At 38.5% G+C, this 17,651-nt stretch overlaps 1 protein-coding gene across 1 annotated transcript in view; it reads left to right on the top strand.

Annotated features, from left to right (window-relative positions):
* The window catches only part of GRHL2 (grainyhead like transcription factor 2), a 62,534-nt gene that overhangs the window by 3,096 nt on the left and 41,787 nt on the right, over positions 1-17,651 (top strand). The window contains exons 4-7 of the mRNA XM_070940980.1: positions 472-527; positions 6,602-6,758; positions 9,266-9,377; positions 15,872-15,966. Of these exons, the coding sequence (XP_070797081.1) occupies positions 472-527; positions 6,602-6,758; positions 9,266-9,377; positions 15,872-15,966 (420 nt within the window). The remainder of the gene's footprint in view (positions 1-471; positions 528-6,601; positions 6,759-9,265; positions 9,378-15,871; positions 15,967-17,651) is intronic.

Below are 17,651 nucleotides of genomic sequence, written 5' to 3'. Positions count from 1 at the left end.
AGGCTGTCCCTCAAACAATTTGGTCTCATGCAATGAAGTGCATATTACAGCCAGCAGTATAAATTGAATCGCAATGCAGCTCAAGGAGAAAAGGTGTAACATACGCTGATCAAGAAGTGCACATAATTGGATGTGCTGCCATATTCCATATGAGACATAACTTCTGAAGGCTCTTCAAGGGCAGACCCATGTAGAGTGAATTGCAATAGTCCATTTAAGAGTTTTTTAAAAAAATATTCAAAGTATTTTTGAGATTCAAACAATCTTGAATACAGGTGTTTCTAAAACTACACTTCTTGCCTCTTTTAAAGTTATATTGATATTTTGTACCTCATATGAATGTTTTAGAAAAGATTTTGTCTTTAGATCTATTGGATTGGATCCAGTCAAGTGGAAATCAGTAGAACTTAAGTTAGTCATGACTTTCTGCTCAACTATTCTTGATATATATATTATTTCTTCACCTTTCAGAAATTTCGCAGTAGTTCTGTGGGTCCTGAGGAATATATTTATGAACAAACAGCTAAGTAAGTATTGACAATGAGAAAACACTGAAGATACACTCGATTTATAAAAGCTTTTGATTGACTTCAGGCTATAAAGTTGCATGGAGGACACTGATTTTGCTTGGCCATTTATCATGAAGAAGACATTTTAAACTTGCATTCAGCATACTCAGCCTCTGTTTTCTTCTTCTATCTAAATGAAATTCAGAAGAAATATATCTTGTAATGAGATCCAGAAGAGGCGTGTTTTATACATGTAATTTGTGCACATAGCAAAGTGACAGTAAGAATTGGAAAATTTCTTCTCCACCTCATTTTGGATGGCCAAAGGATGATATCTATGGTTGGTAGAGTGATTTCTTCATCTTACTGTAATATGTGAATGTAATATAGGTGTTACCTTGCACCCAACACTGTTGATCCATCTGAAAAGAAAATGGTAAGGATCAGTTCTGTCTGCATAGTTGCTGGATTCATATACAAGCAGAAAGTGCTTCACAGGGAATTTTGTAGTTACTAAGGCAAAAATGAAAATGCCTGGCATCTAGCCCATGCTTTCTGTGCCATTCAGCCTGAACAAGGCGTCACTAGATATTTGTGCTAGAAGGGCAGAGGTGGAATATGGTTCTGAAAACCAAGTGTTTGAATTTATTTATTTATTTATTTATTTATTTATTTATTTATTTATTTATTTATTTATTTATTTATTAAATTTGTATACAGCCCTTCTCCTTTCGGACTCAGGGCGGTGAACAGCCAAAATAAAAACATTTGTACAAAAGTTAAAATAATTATTTAAAACTAATTAAATAGAATTTGGCCCATAATTTAAAACATATCAATTAAAATAAATATCAAATGTTAAAAACGAATTCAGTCCAAATAGCTATTGGCAGGTAGTGCCTTAAAATTGGTGAGATCCTGCAATGAGTGCTCCTACTAGCAGTCTAGATGCTGCATTTTGTATCACCTGCAAAGGCAGATTCACCCAAAGTGCAGTCCAGTGATCAGGATGAAGGTTAACTATCTTGGGAGCATCTGATCCAAATAGGGTCATAACTGGAGTTCCTCCAGGAGGAACTCCAACACTTCTTGAAAAGGAAGCCCAATTCTGTGAAGATTAACTACCAAGACAGATATCTCTGTATTATCCAGATATTTATTGACAAAGAGCAACATGATAAGATTTAATCTGAGCTTGTTTTGTTCTATCAGATCCTAACAACTCCAGCCACCAATTCCAGATTTCCTTGTAATCTCCAGCACAACTTGGGGTGGTAAATCATCCTTGTCAGATGCTAAGTAACTTCATTTGAATGCTGCTTATCCAATGAAGCGGTGCTTAGTATTTCCCTTAACAATTGGTTTCACTTACATTTTCCCAAGCATTCAGGCAAGATCTGCCTTTCTGAAAATTGAATTCAGTAAACTGTCTTCTAGAATGATAAGGTTTAACTCTTGACCTTCTTTTTGGTGACAGCTCTTCAGACATTTGTAAAGGATTATTTCCTTCAGTCTTAGCTAACCATTCATACCATCTTTGGCTTCTTTCCCTATCACTTAGTTTTCAGTCCTTTAATTATTCGTGTTGCCCTTCTCCAAACCTGTTCAAGATGATCTGAATCTTTCTTCAAATGTGATAATCAGAATTAAATAAAATACCTGAACAGAGTAAAATGGAACAATGATTCCCTGTGATTTAGAAACTGCATTTTCACTGATGTAGACTAAAAAGCATTCGGTTGTAAGTGCCCTAATTTGGATTCCTGCACAGCTGGAGTCAAGGCCCTTTGTTGAAAACATGGATTGTATGGACCAGAAGTGAATTGTACTGTGAATTTTCATATTTTAAAACATTTTTATGCAGGGGTTCTCTGAGACCTGAAAGTTATTTCAAGGTTTCCAACAGGGTAAAAAGATTAAGAAAGACTGCTTTAAACTCTCCAGAATCTTCTATCGTTCATCTTCATTGAATAAATTTAGGTTAAATCCAATTTATATTATGAGAGAGGGAAAGGATTCGCTATTCACATTCTTCATGACATGCATAGTTTTCAAAATCTCTACCATCTCTACCGTTATTTTTTTTTCAAAATGAAAAAACAACCTGCAACTCTAAACTTCATTTTATGTACAGCCTTTTCCAGTATATTAATTTTTTGAGAAGAAGCAATTGAGGTTTGTCCAATATCTTAAATGTATCCATAAAGTATATTTAGAAAGACATTACAATGTTGGTTTCGTTTTGGATCCCTTTCCTAATGACTCATAGTATGGAATTCACCTTCATAGCTGTGTTGCATTGTATTGACATTTTCATTGAATTAACTATCAGAACTATCAGTCATTTGCATCTATGTGAGGATAGGATTCTTTTTCTCAAATGTACATTATATTGAGGTTATTTGGATCAAAACACATTTCCCATTTTTCCTTCATTTTTCACTTTTCCTTTACAAATACAGAGTTGCGGAGGAATGCATTAGAAAAGTATTACCTGTATTACTTTCAGCATATTTTCTTTTTCAAAAATGCAAAAGATATCCTTTCTCGTTTCTTTTATTTTCAGAAGCAGAACCTTTCTTAAATAAATGAAACATAGGCTATTTTGTATAATTAGGTTTCAAAAGTAAAGCATTTGATCAAACAATTTCTTAGCAAACCAAAGGTGTATTTTTATCTAGGAACTGCTAATTAAATAAGAATGAGCCCTGGTAGTTTTAGCCCTGGAATAGCCCTTTTTCAACTACTGGCAGTTTAACAATCACAACTTCCAACATTACAAAATACTTGTGAAAGAGTACGCTAAATTTTGTTCACATCATGTTACCTACTCTTCTTTTAAACTTCTGTCTGTTCAGAAACACTCTTGTGATCACTGTCAGTGATAGTGACTTGAAAACATGTTTCCATGAAACACAGGAATTCTTTAAAAAAATATTTAAAAACAGGAAGCTAGAATTCTGCTGATTGCATAATCATAATAATGATGCAGCACATAGCACAGACAGTGGGGTGTGGCATTTATCACACCACTGATGTAATAAAGAGGAGGAAAGACTTAGGCTTGGGTTCACTTTGTTTTTCACTAAAACCTAAGATTCACCAGACAGCAATAGAATTGAAGAGCAAGGGGCCTCTGAGACAGAATCTTGTTTTTTCTTCCTCACCAATATGAGCTTGAGAACTTGAGAGAGGCAGACAGTTGCATAGGATAAAATGAGAGCAGTCTTCCTCATTGGGGGAGGAACATTGCAAAAAGGAGACTCAAGATCTAGTCTTCACCAATAGTAAATCTTTTGAAAAACTAATGATTTCATTCAAAGCCAAATACTTTGAATTTGATTTGATTTGATTTGATTTTATTAGATTTGTATACCGCCCTACTCCCGAAGGACTCAGGGTGGTGAACAGCCAAAAAATAAAACACATAGATTACAAAATTTAAAAACAGTATAAAACCACATTAAATAATTTGGCCCGGGACAAATTAAAAACACCCCCAATGGTTAAGACAAATTTAAAATTTACAATTTAAAAAAGGAAAAAGTTAGGCCAGGCCAGCCTGTTGAAATAGAAAGGTCTTGAGGGCGCGGCGGAAGGTGCGTAGATCCGGGATCCTCCGTATCTCCAGGGGGAGCTCATTCCAGATAGCAGGTGCCCCCACAGAGAAGGCTCTGCCCCTGGGGGCCGCCAGCCGACACTGTTTGGCCGACGACACCCTGAGGAGCCCCTCTCTATGAGAGCGTACTGGCCGGTGAGAGGCTGCTGGTGGCAGCAGGCAGTCCCGTAAGTATCCAGGTCCTAAGCCATTATGTGTGAAGAAGCACATTGTGTTTTGTGGTTGATCTCCTTTAGAATAGAATAGAATAACTGAGTTGGAAGGGACCTTGGAGGTCTTCTAATCCAATTCCCTGTTTAGGCAGGAAACCCTACACCACTTCAGACAAATGGTGATCCAACATCTTCTTAAAAACTTCCAGTGTTGGAGCATTTGCAATTTCTGGAGGCAAGTCGTTCCACTGATTAATTCTTCTAACTGTCAGGAATTACAATAGGATGTAATCCACTCTCCCTCCAGTCACTATGAGAACTACATTTAAACACAGAAGAAAGCTGAGTGAAATGGCAGAATATATAGAATAGAATAGAATAGAATAGAACAGAACAGAACAGAACAGAACAGAACAGAACAGAACAGAACAGAACAGAACAGAACAGAACAGAACAGAACAGAACAGAATAGAATAGAATAGAACAGAACAGAACAGAACAGAACAGAACAGAACAGAATTCTTTACTGGCCAAGTGTGATTGGACACACAAGGAATTTGTCTTGGTGCATATGCTCTTGATGTACATAAAAGAAAAGATACATTAGTCAAGAATCATAAGGTACAACACTTAATGATAGTCATAGGGAAACAGTCAATATAAATCTTAAGGATATCAGCAACAAAGTTACAGTCATACAGTCGTAAGTGGGAGGAGATAGGTGATAGGAACGATGATATTATAATCTATGCTAAAAAGTAAATCCATATTTCTTTAACTCTATCCTGAATTTGAGACTAACATTCAGTTAGGAAGGATCCCTGGATCGCAAGCATGTATTTCATATGAAATGTTTACCAGTTGATAAGGTGAGGAGACTCTATCGTGCTGAGTGTGGATGTAGGTTCAAATGTTTGCTTAGTCCTGGGCAGCTGCTCTTAAATTTAACAATTAAGAACAACATCCTCAAACAGGTAGTCCTTGACTTATGATCATAATTGATCATTTCTGTTGCTAAGCGAAACATTTGTTAAGTGAATTTTGCCCCCATTTTATGACCTTTCTTGCCACAGTTGTTAAGTGAATCACTGCAGTTGTTAATTAAGTAGCACAGTTTTTAAGGGTATCTGGCTTCCCATTGACTTTGCTTGTCAGAAGGTCGCAAAAGGTGATCAAATGACCCAAGTCACCTCAAACGTCATAAATCTGAACCAGTTGTCAAGCATCTGAATTTTGATCATGCAACAGTTGAAAGGGTGAAAAACGGTTGTAAGTCACTTTTTCAGTGCTGTTGTAACTTTGAACATTCACTAAACTGTTGTTAAGTCGAGGACTACCCGTACTTCCTAAACATTGGCTCTGATGGTAGTCATACCTGGTGGTGGTGTTATACTACATGATCTGACTACAAAGATGGGTCTTGTACTTGATATGAACAAACACAGGGACAGGATTACCATTGTAAGAATTGGAAATTAAGTGTTATTTCAATGCAAATTTTAGCTGAATGAGAAGAGATATGATGTATTTTGTTCAGCAAACTCTCTCAGCAAAACTATAGTGGGACTATTGTGAAAAATCTGAGTTTTTACGTAGTTCTTCTATTTTTCAACTAACCTTGATCCAATATGCTCAGAGCTGTGCTTGAAATCTTGTATTCCTGGGACAAATAGTCCAAGATCCGCTACTGGAATGTATAATTTCTTTGTATTTTTTTTCAATTGTGAAATTTTTATCCTTTCCATCTACTGAGTTTTTGCAAAAGTTGTAAATGGAAGAGATGCATTCTGTCTGTGTTATAAATTGGCTATGCTGTATAGTTTGTCTTGAGAAAGCTCTTTCTTTTACAAAAGCAAGTTTGGCATTTATGTGAGCTGAGCATACTGTAAACGAGGAACTTTATATAAATTTCAGTATTGTGTCTGGATTGGGTGTATGTATATTTTAGATGCTGACCATATCTAAATCCCAAATAGTTGCCATTGATCTGGATTGGATTTTCAAGTGTGGCCTTTTATATGACATAACTTAATGCTGTTACAGTGATTCTCACTGGCTTAATTCGATTCAGTTCAATTCTTACCAGCTCACATTCCATCCTTCCAAGGTCGATAAAATGAGGACCCGGATTGTTGGGGGCAATATGCTGACTCTGTAAACCATTTAGAGAAGTCTGTAAGGCACTGTGAAGCGGTATATAAGTCTAAGTGAATTATATGAATTAATGCATTAATCTAAGGCATGAATTTAAAATTCTAAGGCCTTTATTCAACTTTTCCTCAATAATGTTTTTTCTAAGTTTATTCTTATTTTCTTCATAGTAACACATTTCGATATACTTTGGAAGCTACCAAATCCCTCCGCCAAAAACAAGGAGAAGGACCAATGACTTACTTAAACAAAGGGCAGTTTTATGCCGTAACACTGAGTGAAGCTGGGGACAACAAATGCTTCAGATATCCAATCAGCAAAGTCCGGGTATGGCTAATCTTGCATGTATACTAACTAATCAATAATGTTGGTTGGCTAAAGACTTTTAATATGTGTCCTTGTTTTCATTCTGTTGAAATTTGAATACAGTTATAACAACCAATCTCTTAATAGAAGCTTAAGCTCATTCTTCTCCAAAAAGATTGTGAATCAGAAACCTGAAACTGAATTCTCAAAACAAAATATCATGCACCACGATACCTGTCCTGGAATGCTAAATTATTGTAGATATTGTCTGTTTCTTTGAAATGTTAAGGTCTTGTTTTGCAATTTAAGATTTCTATGTAAAAAAAAATAAAAAGTGATAACAAGGATTGCGCAAAAGCTACTAGAGCTAGTGGAAAGTGCTCCTTCAAACCCATAGCTTAAAGCAGGGGTACCCAAAATTGGCAACTAAGACATGTGGACTTTAACTCCCAGAATTCCCCAACAAGCATGGCTGGCTGAGAAATTCTGGAAGTTGAAATCCACATATCTTAAAGTATTAAAACAACAGCATCTCTTCAAAGTTCAGTAGGGCTGTTTTGAGATCCTTTCCCAGTTTATAGCCATTTTTGTGTATGGATATAAGTTATTTGTGCCAGTATTGCTTTCAGACCACCTGTTAAAAAGTTACACTAGGGACACAAGCAAATAAAAATGCATTTTTAATTGGGCATTGAGAAGACATCATATTTGATACCAAGTAAGTTTTTCTGAGTATAAGGTACCATAAAGAAAAACACATCTCCCTGTCATCAGTTAATTCAGTAATTCCAGAAGGTATGGAGACTTGGAGAAAGATCTGATGCTAAAGTGATAATGCTAAAATTCAGGCAAGTTTCAATGGAAGATGATGGTCAGGGGTGAGTTTCAAAAATTTTAGCAAGGGGTTCTCTGCCCAGTTGCTGGGTGGGCGTGGCCATGGTGGGTGTGGCCTAGTCAGCCTCCTGTACCATAGTGGGGGGGGGGGTTGCTTTTCCTGGGCTCCGGAGGCTTTCCTCGAGCCTTCGGGAGGGCGAAAACGGCCTCCCCAGGTTCTGGAGGCTGGAAACAGGCCCGTTTCTGATCTTCCCAAACTTCCAGTAGGCCCATTTTTTGCCCTCCCCGAGCCTCCGCACGCGCCCTGCACTTACCTGCATCCAAAATGGGCTGCATGGGGACCCCTGGGAGGGGCAGGGTGGGTGGGGCCAGCCAGGAGTGGGATTTGGGGGTTCTCCGAACTGCACAGAATCTTAGTTAGAGGTTCTCCCGAACCCCTGCGAACCCCCACCAGCCCACCCCTGATGATGTTCCTTTACTTCTTCAAGATGTTCAGAGCTCTAATTATGAAATGTGGGTCACGGCAAGCCACAGACCACAATCATAATTCTGCCATTCATTTACCAAGTTATACAAGAAGGAATTATTGTGGTTTGTTGTCTGGGAATAGGCAGACTTGTTTCTAATTTGAATTGGTTGAATGCCATGTGAAGCCTGCATTTTTGGTCTGCTGGCAGGACTGGGACTTTTTTCAGGTTTTTTTTTTTCTTTTTAGCTATTCAGAGAAATACTAGGCAATTCGATTTAAACACCATTTCGGTGTTACTATGTGCCTATTATGACATGACTCTAGGGCACTGTGGGAAATCCACCACTCTGGATAGCTGGTAATTCAGCAAGGAATTCTTTGTCCAGTGTAATTAATTCATATGGTAAAAGAATCTTATCCCCAAGGAAGGTGGTGGGCTCTGCTTCACTGGACATGTACAAACAGATCTTAAAAAGCAGAGCCTGGGGGATGCTTTGATGTGGATATCTGCAGTAAGGAGGTCATAGGACTTAACAGACTTAACTGACTTTTTCAATCCATTTCTGTAAATTGAGGATTGCTTAATTGTTGTTAGCCTTTATGAGTTTCTTCCTCTGTTTCTCTTGACATGAGAGCTTGGTTGCCTTATGATAAACAAGGTACATTACAAAAAGCATCGGAGGCATGACTGGTTGATGGAGTTTTAAACAGAGGGCATCAGCCAGTCAGCACTCAACTGGATTCAAATCAACCATGGTAGGTGCCAATATAGGAAATGTACAGTAAATGGGACCTGGTTGATAATCCTGACTGTGATTGTGGGAACGTCCCACAAACTTTACATCATATTATGATGGAATGCCTCTTCAGAAGGTTCCCTGGATCTCTGCATGAAATGCATCATCACAAGGGCACTGCTGTCCAGTGGCTAAATGATCTAGATATCCAGCCATAGCTTAGCCATCCAGGCTTAACTCACACATAACTCAGTTTTAAACATAATTTTACTCATTACTCATGCTGTGGGTTTTTAAAATAATTCACTGCTCTGATGTTTTATATTTTGATAGACATTTTATCTGTCGTTTTGTAAATTTTTTATGCATTAATGCTGTATTATGCTACACCATGTGAAATATATGTATGTGTGTGTGCATATTTATATTGCTTAGCATTTTGGTTTAGTGACTATAACCAATTGATGATTGTTGTATGGTCTTTCTAGAGTGTGATCATGGTTGTATTCAGTGAAGATAAAAACCGGGATGAACAGTTGAAGCACTGGAAATATTGGCATTCACGACAGCACACAGCTAAACAGAGGGTCTTGGACATTGGTGAGTGATGAAGTAGCCCCGTGAGTAAATTTTATTCTGAAGTTGGAATAACCAATTGGCAAACAAAGTCTGGTTTGGTATGCAACAAGGCTGCGCTAAAAAAATTTCACGCTTGATGCAAACTTACAATATGGAAATTCCTTTTCACCTCTTGAAAACTACAGTATAATATTTCTGGGAGAGTAAGTATTCAGTCTAAGCAAAGACTATATCTTCAAAACCTAAACTGAATTTATTTTATATGTTAAATATTTTAGGTGAACTAGTACTATAAAAACAACTTGTGGTGAAAATAGCAGAATAAGCAAGTCTTGTGTTCAAAGTTAATTCAAAAGTGCAGATTCTAGTTTCCCAGAATTTCTCTTCAGTTTTCTGTTACCAAACTGCCCACTGAGATACTTATTCTCTTTCATTACCATGGTAACCAGTCACATATTCCTATATATCTTTTCAGCTGGCCTGGCCATGAGATATATTGCATTTGATATCAGTTTTTAATGCTTCTGGTATCTTCCCGATGAACTGGGTTGTATCCAGAGGTGAAATCCAGCAGGTTCTGACAGGTTCTGGAGAACCGGTAGTGGAAATTTTGAGCAGTTTGGAGAACTGGTAGCAGAAATTTTGAATAGTTCAGAGAACTAGCAAATACCATCTGGCCGGCCTCAGAGTGGGGTGGAAATGAAGATTCTGCAGTATCCTTCGCCTGCTGCGCCCACCAAACCACGGCCACCAAGCCACACCATGCCCACCAAGCCACACCCACAGAACCAGTAGTAAAAAAATTTGGATTTCACCACTGGTTGTATCTCAATAGTAAATGCCAATCATTTATCCATTTCCCAAGTAACTTTCAAAACTTCTTTTGTGGTCTTTGAAAAGATATAGATATTTATTTTCTGAAATAAAGAAAATGGTAAGCAAGTAAAAAGAAAAATGCATCTAAACATTAGGAATCAAAGTTTCTTACAGCATTATCAGATAAAATCAGTTCAGTTACCAATTATATATTTTAACTACCGGTACTGGTCAAACCTGAAAAGTGACCTGCATCAGCTTATTATGAATATTGAGCAATTGTTAAGGCACAATATCTGGGGTAAACAGCCTTAAAAAAAGAAGTTTTTCTAACAGGAAACCTTCATTATTTTAGTTTGCAAATTCCTGAGCAAAGTGTCCCATCTTTCTTCTCAGAGAGCTTCCATACAGGCACTTGTGCCCTGCAAGTTTCATGCCAAGAGATGAAGGAGAAGTTTGCCATCTCTTATTTCTAGGCCATTAAAAAAAATTGTTCCTACAGAATCATGTAAGGAACATGTTTAGTCCACATATTTGCATCCACATGCAAAGAATATATTTAATTTATTCCTAAATTGGATGTTGTCTCAGGGTCCTAAAGAAGGCTTAGGCTCTAGTAGATTAATATTAGCAAATGCAGTTTAAGATGATTAATTTTTTAATGTTTATATTGCTGAATGTAGAAGTAGTTTTGCAAAATTATATGTTGTCAGTGACATCTGGTGGGCCTAGGATGGTGATAGTGTATTCATCCAATAGTGTATTCATCCAAACAATTACTACCAACCTGCCTGTTCTGCTCCAGCTCCGGATCCCAAGGAGTGTGACACACACCAAGCTCCAAAAACTCTGTTTATTACAAACAGACCCCTTTCAAAATGCAGGCTTTCAGTGCAAATGTCCTTATCAGCCTGCTATAAAGTACAAAGAATAAACAAAGTCCGACAAAGGTCGGCAACCAGCCCAGAAACCAAGATGTGATAAGAAACTCACTCTCCAAAATGTGCTTCGTAATAATTAAACATTGTTTCCAGCAACAATTGCTAACTGCGTGCGACTTAAATAGGCTAAGGGAGTGGCCAATTAGCCCCAAGCCTTACTCTCGAGGAGACCTCCTCCTCCTGAGTAGCCACTCCTGCCTTTTGGCAGCCCTGTGTGCTCGAGCATTGAGGAGAGGCTCCTCCACTTCACTCTCTGCACTTGAAGGAGCCTCTGGAGGTTCTGAAGGCCCTGGCTGAGTCTCTGCCTCTGGCACCGCATCCTCTTCAGCCTTCTCGCTGTCCAACGTGAGCGCCGGCTGCACAGGCTGCTGGCGCAACATCACACCAGCCTCCTCCTCGTCAGGATCAGCCACAAGCGCGCAGGCTGCTGGCGGGCCACAACACTGCCTTCCATTGAGGACCTGTATACTGCACGAGTCAAAAAGAAGGCTGTGAAAATATTTGCAGACCCCTCACATCCTGGACATAAATTGTTTCAACTCCTACCCTCAAAATGACGCTATAGAGCACCAGAACAACTAGACACAAGAACAGTTTTTTTCTGAACGCCATCATTCTGCTAAACAAATAATTTCCTCAATACTGTCAAACTATTCACTAAGTCTGCATTACTGTTACTATTAATCTTCTCAGCGTTCCTATCACCCATCTCCTCCCACTTATGACTGTATGACTGTAACTTGTTGCTGTATCCTTACAATTTATATTGATTGTTTCCTAGTATGATTTGATTGCTTATTTGTACCCTATGACTATCATTAAGTGTTGTACTTTATGATTCTTGAAGAATGTATCTTTTCTTTTATGTACACGGAGTGCATATGCACCAAAGACAAATTCCTTGTGTGTCCAATCACACTTGGCCAATAAATTATTCTATTCTATTCTATTCTATTCTATTCTATTCTATTCTATTCTATTCTATTCTATTCTATTCTATTCTATTCTATTCTATTCTATTCTATTCTGTCCCTCTATCTTTTGGCAGCTGCAAAAAGAAGACTTACTGTCTTCCAGTAAGTTTTCCGAATGAAATTCAAAGTACTGACTGTCATCTTGAAAGCCCTACATGCTTTGGGACTAGTGCCCTCTAATATCTCTTCTCTGCCCACCTTCCAGGTCTGGCAGAGTGGACATCCTGCAGACATCCATGCTGAAACAGGATTACCTGGGGGGCCTTGAACATGTACCTTGGTACTTGCTCAGTGAAACTATCTTCCCCCCATCCCCAAATTGGGATGGTCCTGACTCTATTGGCTTTCTGGAAAGCTATGAAGAATTGTGTCTTTTCCCAGCATTGGGGCTAGGAGGATGCTAGCAACAGGAGTTTAGCATGGATGCTTATAATGGATAGCTATGGAGATTGTATTGGACCTAGAGTTGCTTTGTTTGTTTTTGCTTTTAATGGAAATTTTTATTTTGCCTTGTTTTTGCTTGTTCTCTACCCAACGTTTCTTTGGATAGATGGGCAGCCATATAAATTGGGTATGTATTGCAAGTAAAGCCAGGGGAACAGATAGTATTATCTATCTGAGATAAGAGCCTCGGTGGTGCAGCGGACTAAAATGCTGTTAAGTGCTAGCACTTAGCTGCCAGCTGCCTGCAATTAGTACAAGTTCAAATCTCACCAGGCTCAAGGTTGACTCAGCCTTCCATCCTTTCGAGGTAGGTAAATTGAGGACCCGGATTGTGGGGGCAATAAGCCAACTTTGTATAGAACAACATCGCTTGGCGGCGGGGGGGGGGGGGGGCTGAAAGCCCTAATAAGCAGTTATATACAAAAAAGTATGCAGGCTATTGCTATAATGCATTGTAAGCCGCCCTGAGTCTACGGAGAAGGGCGGCATATAAATTGGACTAATAAATAAATAAATATTAGAAAGAAGGCTAGAATAGGAGGAAGAGGAAGATGTAGGGAAGGGGAGCTGGTGTGCTCCCTACTAGAATTTATGGTTTTATGCTAACGACATTGATCCTTGATATTTTTTCTAATCTTTTATCTAATCTTTTTAACTTGTCCTGCAGTAGTGGCTTAACTTTGTAATATTATTCTGTGTTGTGAAAGGTGCCCCTCCCCCTGCTTTTTTTACTAGTTAGATTAAAAATCTGATACATGGACATCTGGGAACCTTCCTCTCAAAGAAAACCAGGTCTATTTGAAAATTCCACAGATCCCTGTGCCCTCCGGTGTGTTCGACATTCCAAGCAGATAGTTTCACTTGTCCAGACAGCATCCCAGCCTTTCTAAAGAGTCTACCCTAAATTCTTTCTTTTTAGTCAGTCAGAGATTTCTATCATGTAAATGCTATGGGGAATATTAATCTTATAAACTTCTCCTGAGTAGAATGTATGTGTTTCATTTTTTTTTATATAGAAAATGAAGAAGGGACAAGAGGGTGGGCAGAGGTTTTTCACATTCTCATTGTAGAAATGTACATTTTGCTTACATGAGATCTTTTCTATGAAGTTAAATTAGTTTAATTCTGTAATTCTTTCATTCCAAAAAGTTGGTTTCTGGGTTTATATTACCCATGAATTTGTTTTGAAAGTGAATCCGTAGAATTATTAAAGAAATCCCTTGAATTCAGTTCATTTATATCACTATTTAAAATCTTGAGATTTCTATAAATCTATTTTGATGAATGTAAAGGAATCTTAGGGAATAGAATGAGTTTTAATCCCATGATAGATAATAAACCAGCAGTCTCTAGAGTATGATTAAGAGTCATACAGAACGTTCATGTTTTTCCCCCTTCCAGCCAAACTAGATTGGCACAAAACTGCATTTTGGAAAGCTGCCCAGGTGTGATGAGGTCGTCTTCAACCCATGAACAATTTATTTATTTGCTATAAGCCATTGCATTGGGAGTGATTTCTGATGGTTGGCAATATAAATAAGCCATAAATGTACAATAGCCTCAGAATATGCAACAATAAAACTGTAAAAACAATAAAAGCATAACAGTAATAGAACTAAAAAGAAAAAGAAAAGAACAGTTACAAGCACCACCCCAAACTAACCACAATAACATTGACTCTCAAGTCCTTTTTTTACAGCCTTGCAAACCACAACTGCTCTACCGCTTGGGGTTATTTCTTCAAAATGGGGACTATTCTAGAAAAACGGTGTCTTTATGCAGGGAGTTGTTGCATCTCTCTAATCTGGACCAGCACACGGGACAGTCTAGTTCCACCTGGAGCTAACTGGAAGCCAAGCCATGTTGTACTTTATAGGTTAAAACCAGGGGTGAAATGCTACCGGTTCGCACTGGTTCAGGCAAAGCGGTAGCAGCGGTGGTGGGTAGTTTGGAGAACCGGTAGCGGCAGCAGCACGAGGCTTCATCCGGACATCATTACTTCCTGGTTTTAACCAGGAAGTAACCTGTTTGTCCAAAATCACATGGGATGCATGCGCGAGTGGAACGAGTGTGCGCGTGCACACGGCGTGTGCACTTCCGAACCAGTAAGGAAGTTAAGTAGGTTTCACTCCTGGTTAAAACCAATATTTTGAATGATATCAGAGAAACTAGGAGAGCTACAGCAGTGCCTGCAGTGAAGGTCTTATTTGGCTGTAGCTGTTATCACAGCAGAGGTGGCACAATGGTTAGAACTGCAGGCTACTTCTGCTGACTGCCGGTTGCCAGCAGTTTGGTAGTTTGATTCTCACCAGCTCAAGATTGACTCAGTTTTCCATCCTTCCGAGGGTGGTAAAATGAAGACCCAGATTGTTGAGGGCAATATGCTGACTCTGTAAACTGCTTAGAGACGGCTGTAAAGCACTGTGAAGCGGTATATAAGTCTAAGTGCTATTGCTTGCAATTGCTATCATACACATTAGTATCTAGGGCTGCTGTATAATGCAAACTGCAAACTTGGAAGGAAATGCCACATATAGAGCATTGCAGTAGTCTAATTTAGTGGTGATGAGGGCATGTGTTATTTTTGCCAAGGTCTCCTACCCCAGGTGGTGCCTCTTCTGCTTCTTTTACTTATTCTATTTTTTTTTAATGTTCTCTCTTTTCTACTCCTGGACAATATGTAAGAAGATTTTATCCTTCTACTTATTCACCAATAGTGAATGTTTGTAGAACATAAGTACAAAGGACAGCTGGCATCTCTTGTTAGATTTTTCAGTGAGATTTGTAAAAACTATTTAAAGCTAAATTTGGTTGACACCTACAGTTGATTGGTGCCAGTTCAGAAAAAAATCCTCTCTTTTTTTGTCTTTTATTAATGGTTGAATTCTGCATACCGGTACTTTCCAGGGCAACCCCCTCCAATTATTTGTTCTATAATTAACTCCCCCAATAAAATATTGGCTAATATAATGCAATCAACCAAAATTAATATCGGGCTGGCATAATTAGGCTAATAAGTGGGAACTTGGTTACTGTAGTCTTTCAAGTATCTTATTACCAACTTTAAAGAATAGTTGTAGTATTGTTTAGAAAATGTTGGTGTTGGCAAATTGAGCCACAACTGCAGTACTAAAAAATAACTCTATCTATCTATCTATCTATCAATCTATCTATCTATCTATCTATCTATCTATCTATCTATCTATCTATCTATCCACACACACACACACACATACATACCCAATAACATACACATATACATATACATGTCTATTGGAATGGAAGGACAAATGTCTGCATTTTATATAAGCATCTGTGATCTTTTTATTGTTTGTTACAGCTGATTATAAGGAAAGCTTCAACACCATTGGAAATATTGAAGAAATTGCCTATAATGCTGTTTCATTCACTTGGGATGTTAATGAAGAGGCAAAGGTAAGACCTGTCAAAAATGTGTATCTTTTGTAGCATAACATGCAGAATTGCTTAGCAAACAAAACTTAAGGCATTATTTTGCACTGTCGTGGGGAAAAAATAAAGCCAATTGTGTACCACCATAAGCTCTTGAGTAAAAGACAGTATATACATCTACATCCATTAAAAATACAGACATTTTAATAATGGATAGTTTGTTGTTCAGATCTTACTAGTCTAAGATTGCCAATCTTGAGAAGTTTTAAATTAGTCTTGTTTAAGTACCAGACGTCAGTGAAGCGATTTTGAAAATCTGCATGAGGTACTATATCCTCCTTTATTAGGAATGTCAGGCCATTTAGCTTGAAATTGTCTACATTATATATAGATAAATATCATGTCAGGGTTTTAGGAATGCACGGTTGATTAAAGCGTAATAGTTCCATTTGTGCCTAAAACTAAAACATAGGTTCAAGCATCACACTAACTTAAAAGCAAATATTATGGCTTAAGAAGATGTGCGGGGAAAAAAGCCTTGGTGTTTCAATAGTTTCAGTGAATTCTCTTCCCTAATCTTACACAGAGTCTCCCAAGATGAACTTTGGACTTTCTAGATGCAAAGAATAAAGTTGGCATATGCCTCATTTCAAGCAGCATAGCTATTTGTCTTTCCCATAGAGAAATAAAACCCATTTACTGTATGTACTCCATTTGTATAAATGATTCACACAATTAGCCTATTTTCCTCCACTTGAGATGAACTTGAAGTGGGATGAAAGATTTACTTGAAGTGGGATTTTAATAGCACATCAGGATAACTTTAGGGAATGGCACATCATGAAGTAATACTTTCCACGATTAACAAAACATTGGCCTTAGGTGTAGTTGGTGTAGGACAGTGATGGCTAACCTTTTCCGGACCAAGTACCCAAAGTGTGCATGCATGTGCAAATGCATGTGCGCACACCTGAACCCCCAAAATGCAATGCATGCATGGGGCCCATGCATCCACCCCATCCCTGCGTATGCACGTACACTGCCTGTACGTGCCCCACCCTGCGCATGCACACACGGCCCCACGCCCTCCCACGCCCCTCACATGTGCACATACACCTCGCATGTGCCCCGCTCCTGCGCATGCACTGCAGAGACCCGAAGACCAGCTGGCTGGCGGGAGGCACACGCACATATGCAGCGGAGCTGAATTGGGGCAACAGCTCACATGCCATCAGAGAGGGCACTGCGTGCCACCTCTGGCACATATGCCATAGGTTTGTCATCACGGGTGTAGGATAAAGAGAATCACCTCTTTTTGATCATGCAATGCTTCTGAAGCAACTCTTGCTGAAAAGCATTTATCTGAATCAACTTTATCATCATCTGGAGATAGCTTCAGTGTGTTGTATCTATAAGGGCAGAAGGTCCCTGCAAGATGGCAACCGCTTATTGTGATATCAGCATTAGAAAGATATAACATGAAGGAAATCTGTTTGTTCCAAAATACATCCATAATCCTGTCAGTTAGCAATTGCACTAGTAATATTTGCAGATGAAGGAACAATGCCTCCTGGAATTACTGAGGCAAATATTTCATTGCATAATATAATTGTATAATTTGCTGGACATATATTCTTAATTACCCCTCCTGTTTGCTCCTGCAGCATAACCAACATTAATGGAACATTTGTAGAATGTGCAACATATTG

Source organism: Pituophis catenifer, unplaced genomic scaffold (genome assembly GCF_029215685.1).
Source record: "Pituophis catenifer annectens isolate HBS135680 unplaced genomic scaffold, rPitCat1.0.hap2 SCAF_3, whole genome shotgun sequence".
Lineage (NCBI taxonomy): Eukaryota > Metazoa > Chordata > Lepidosauria > Squamata > Colubridae > Pituophis > Pituophis catenifer.
Note: the sequence above shows the minus strand (reverse complement) of the source record. Positions and strands in the feature narration are given on the sequence as shown.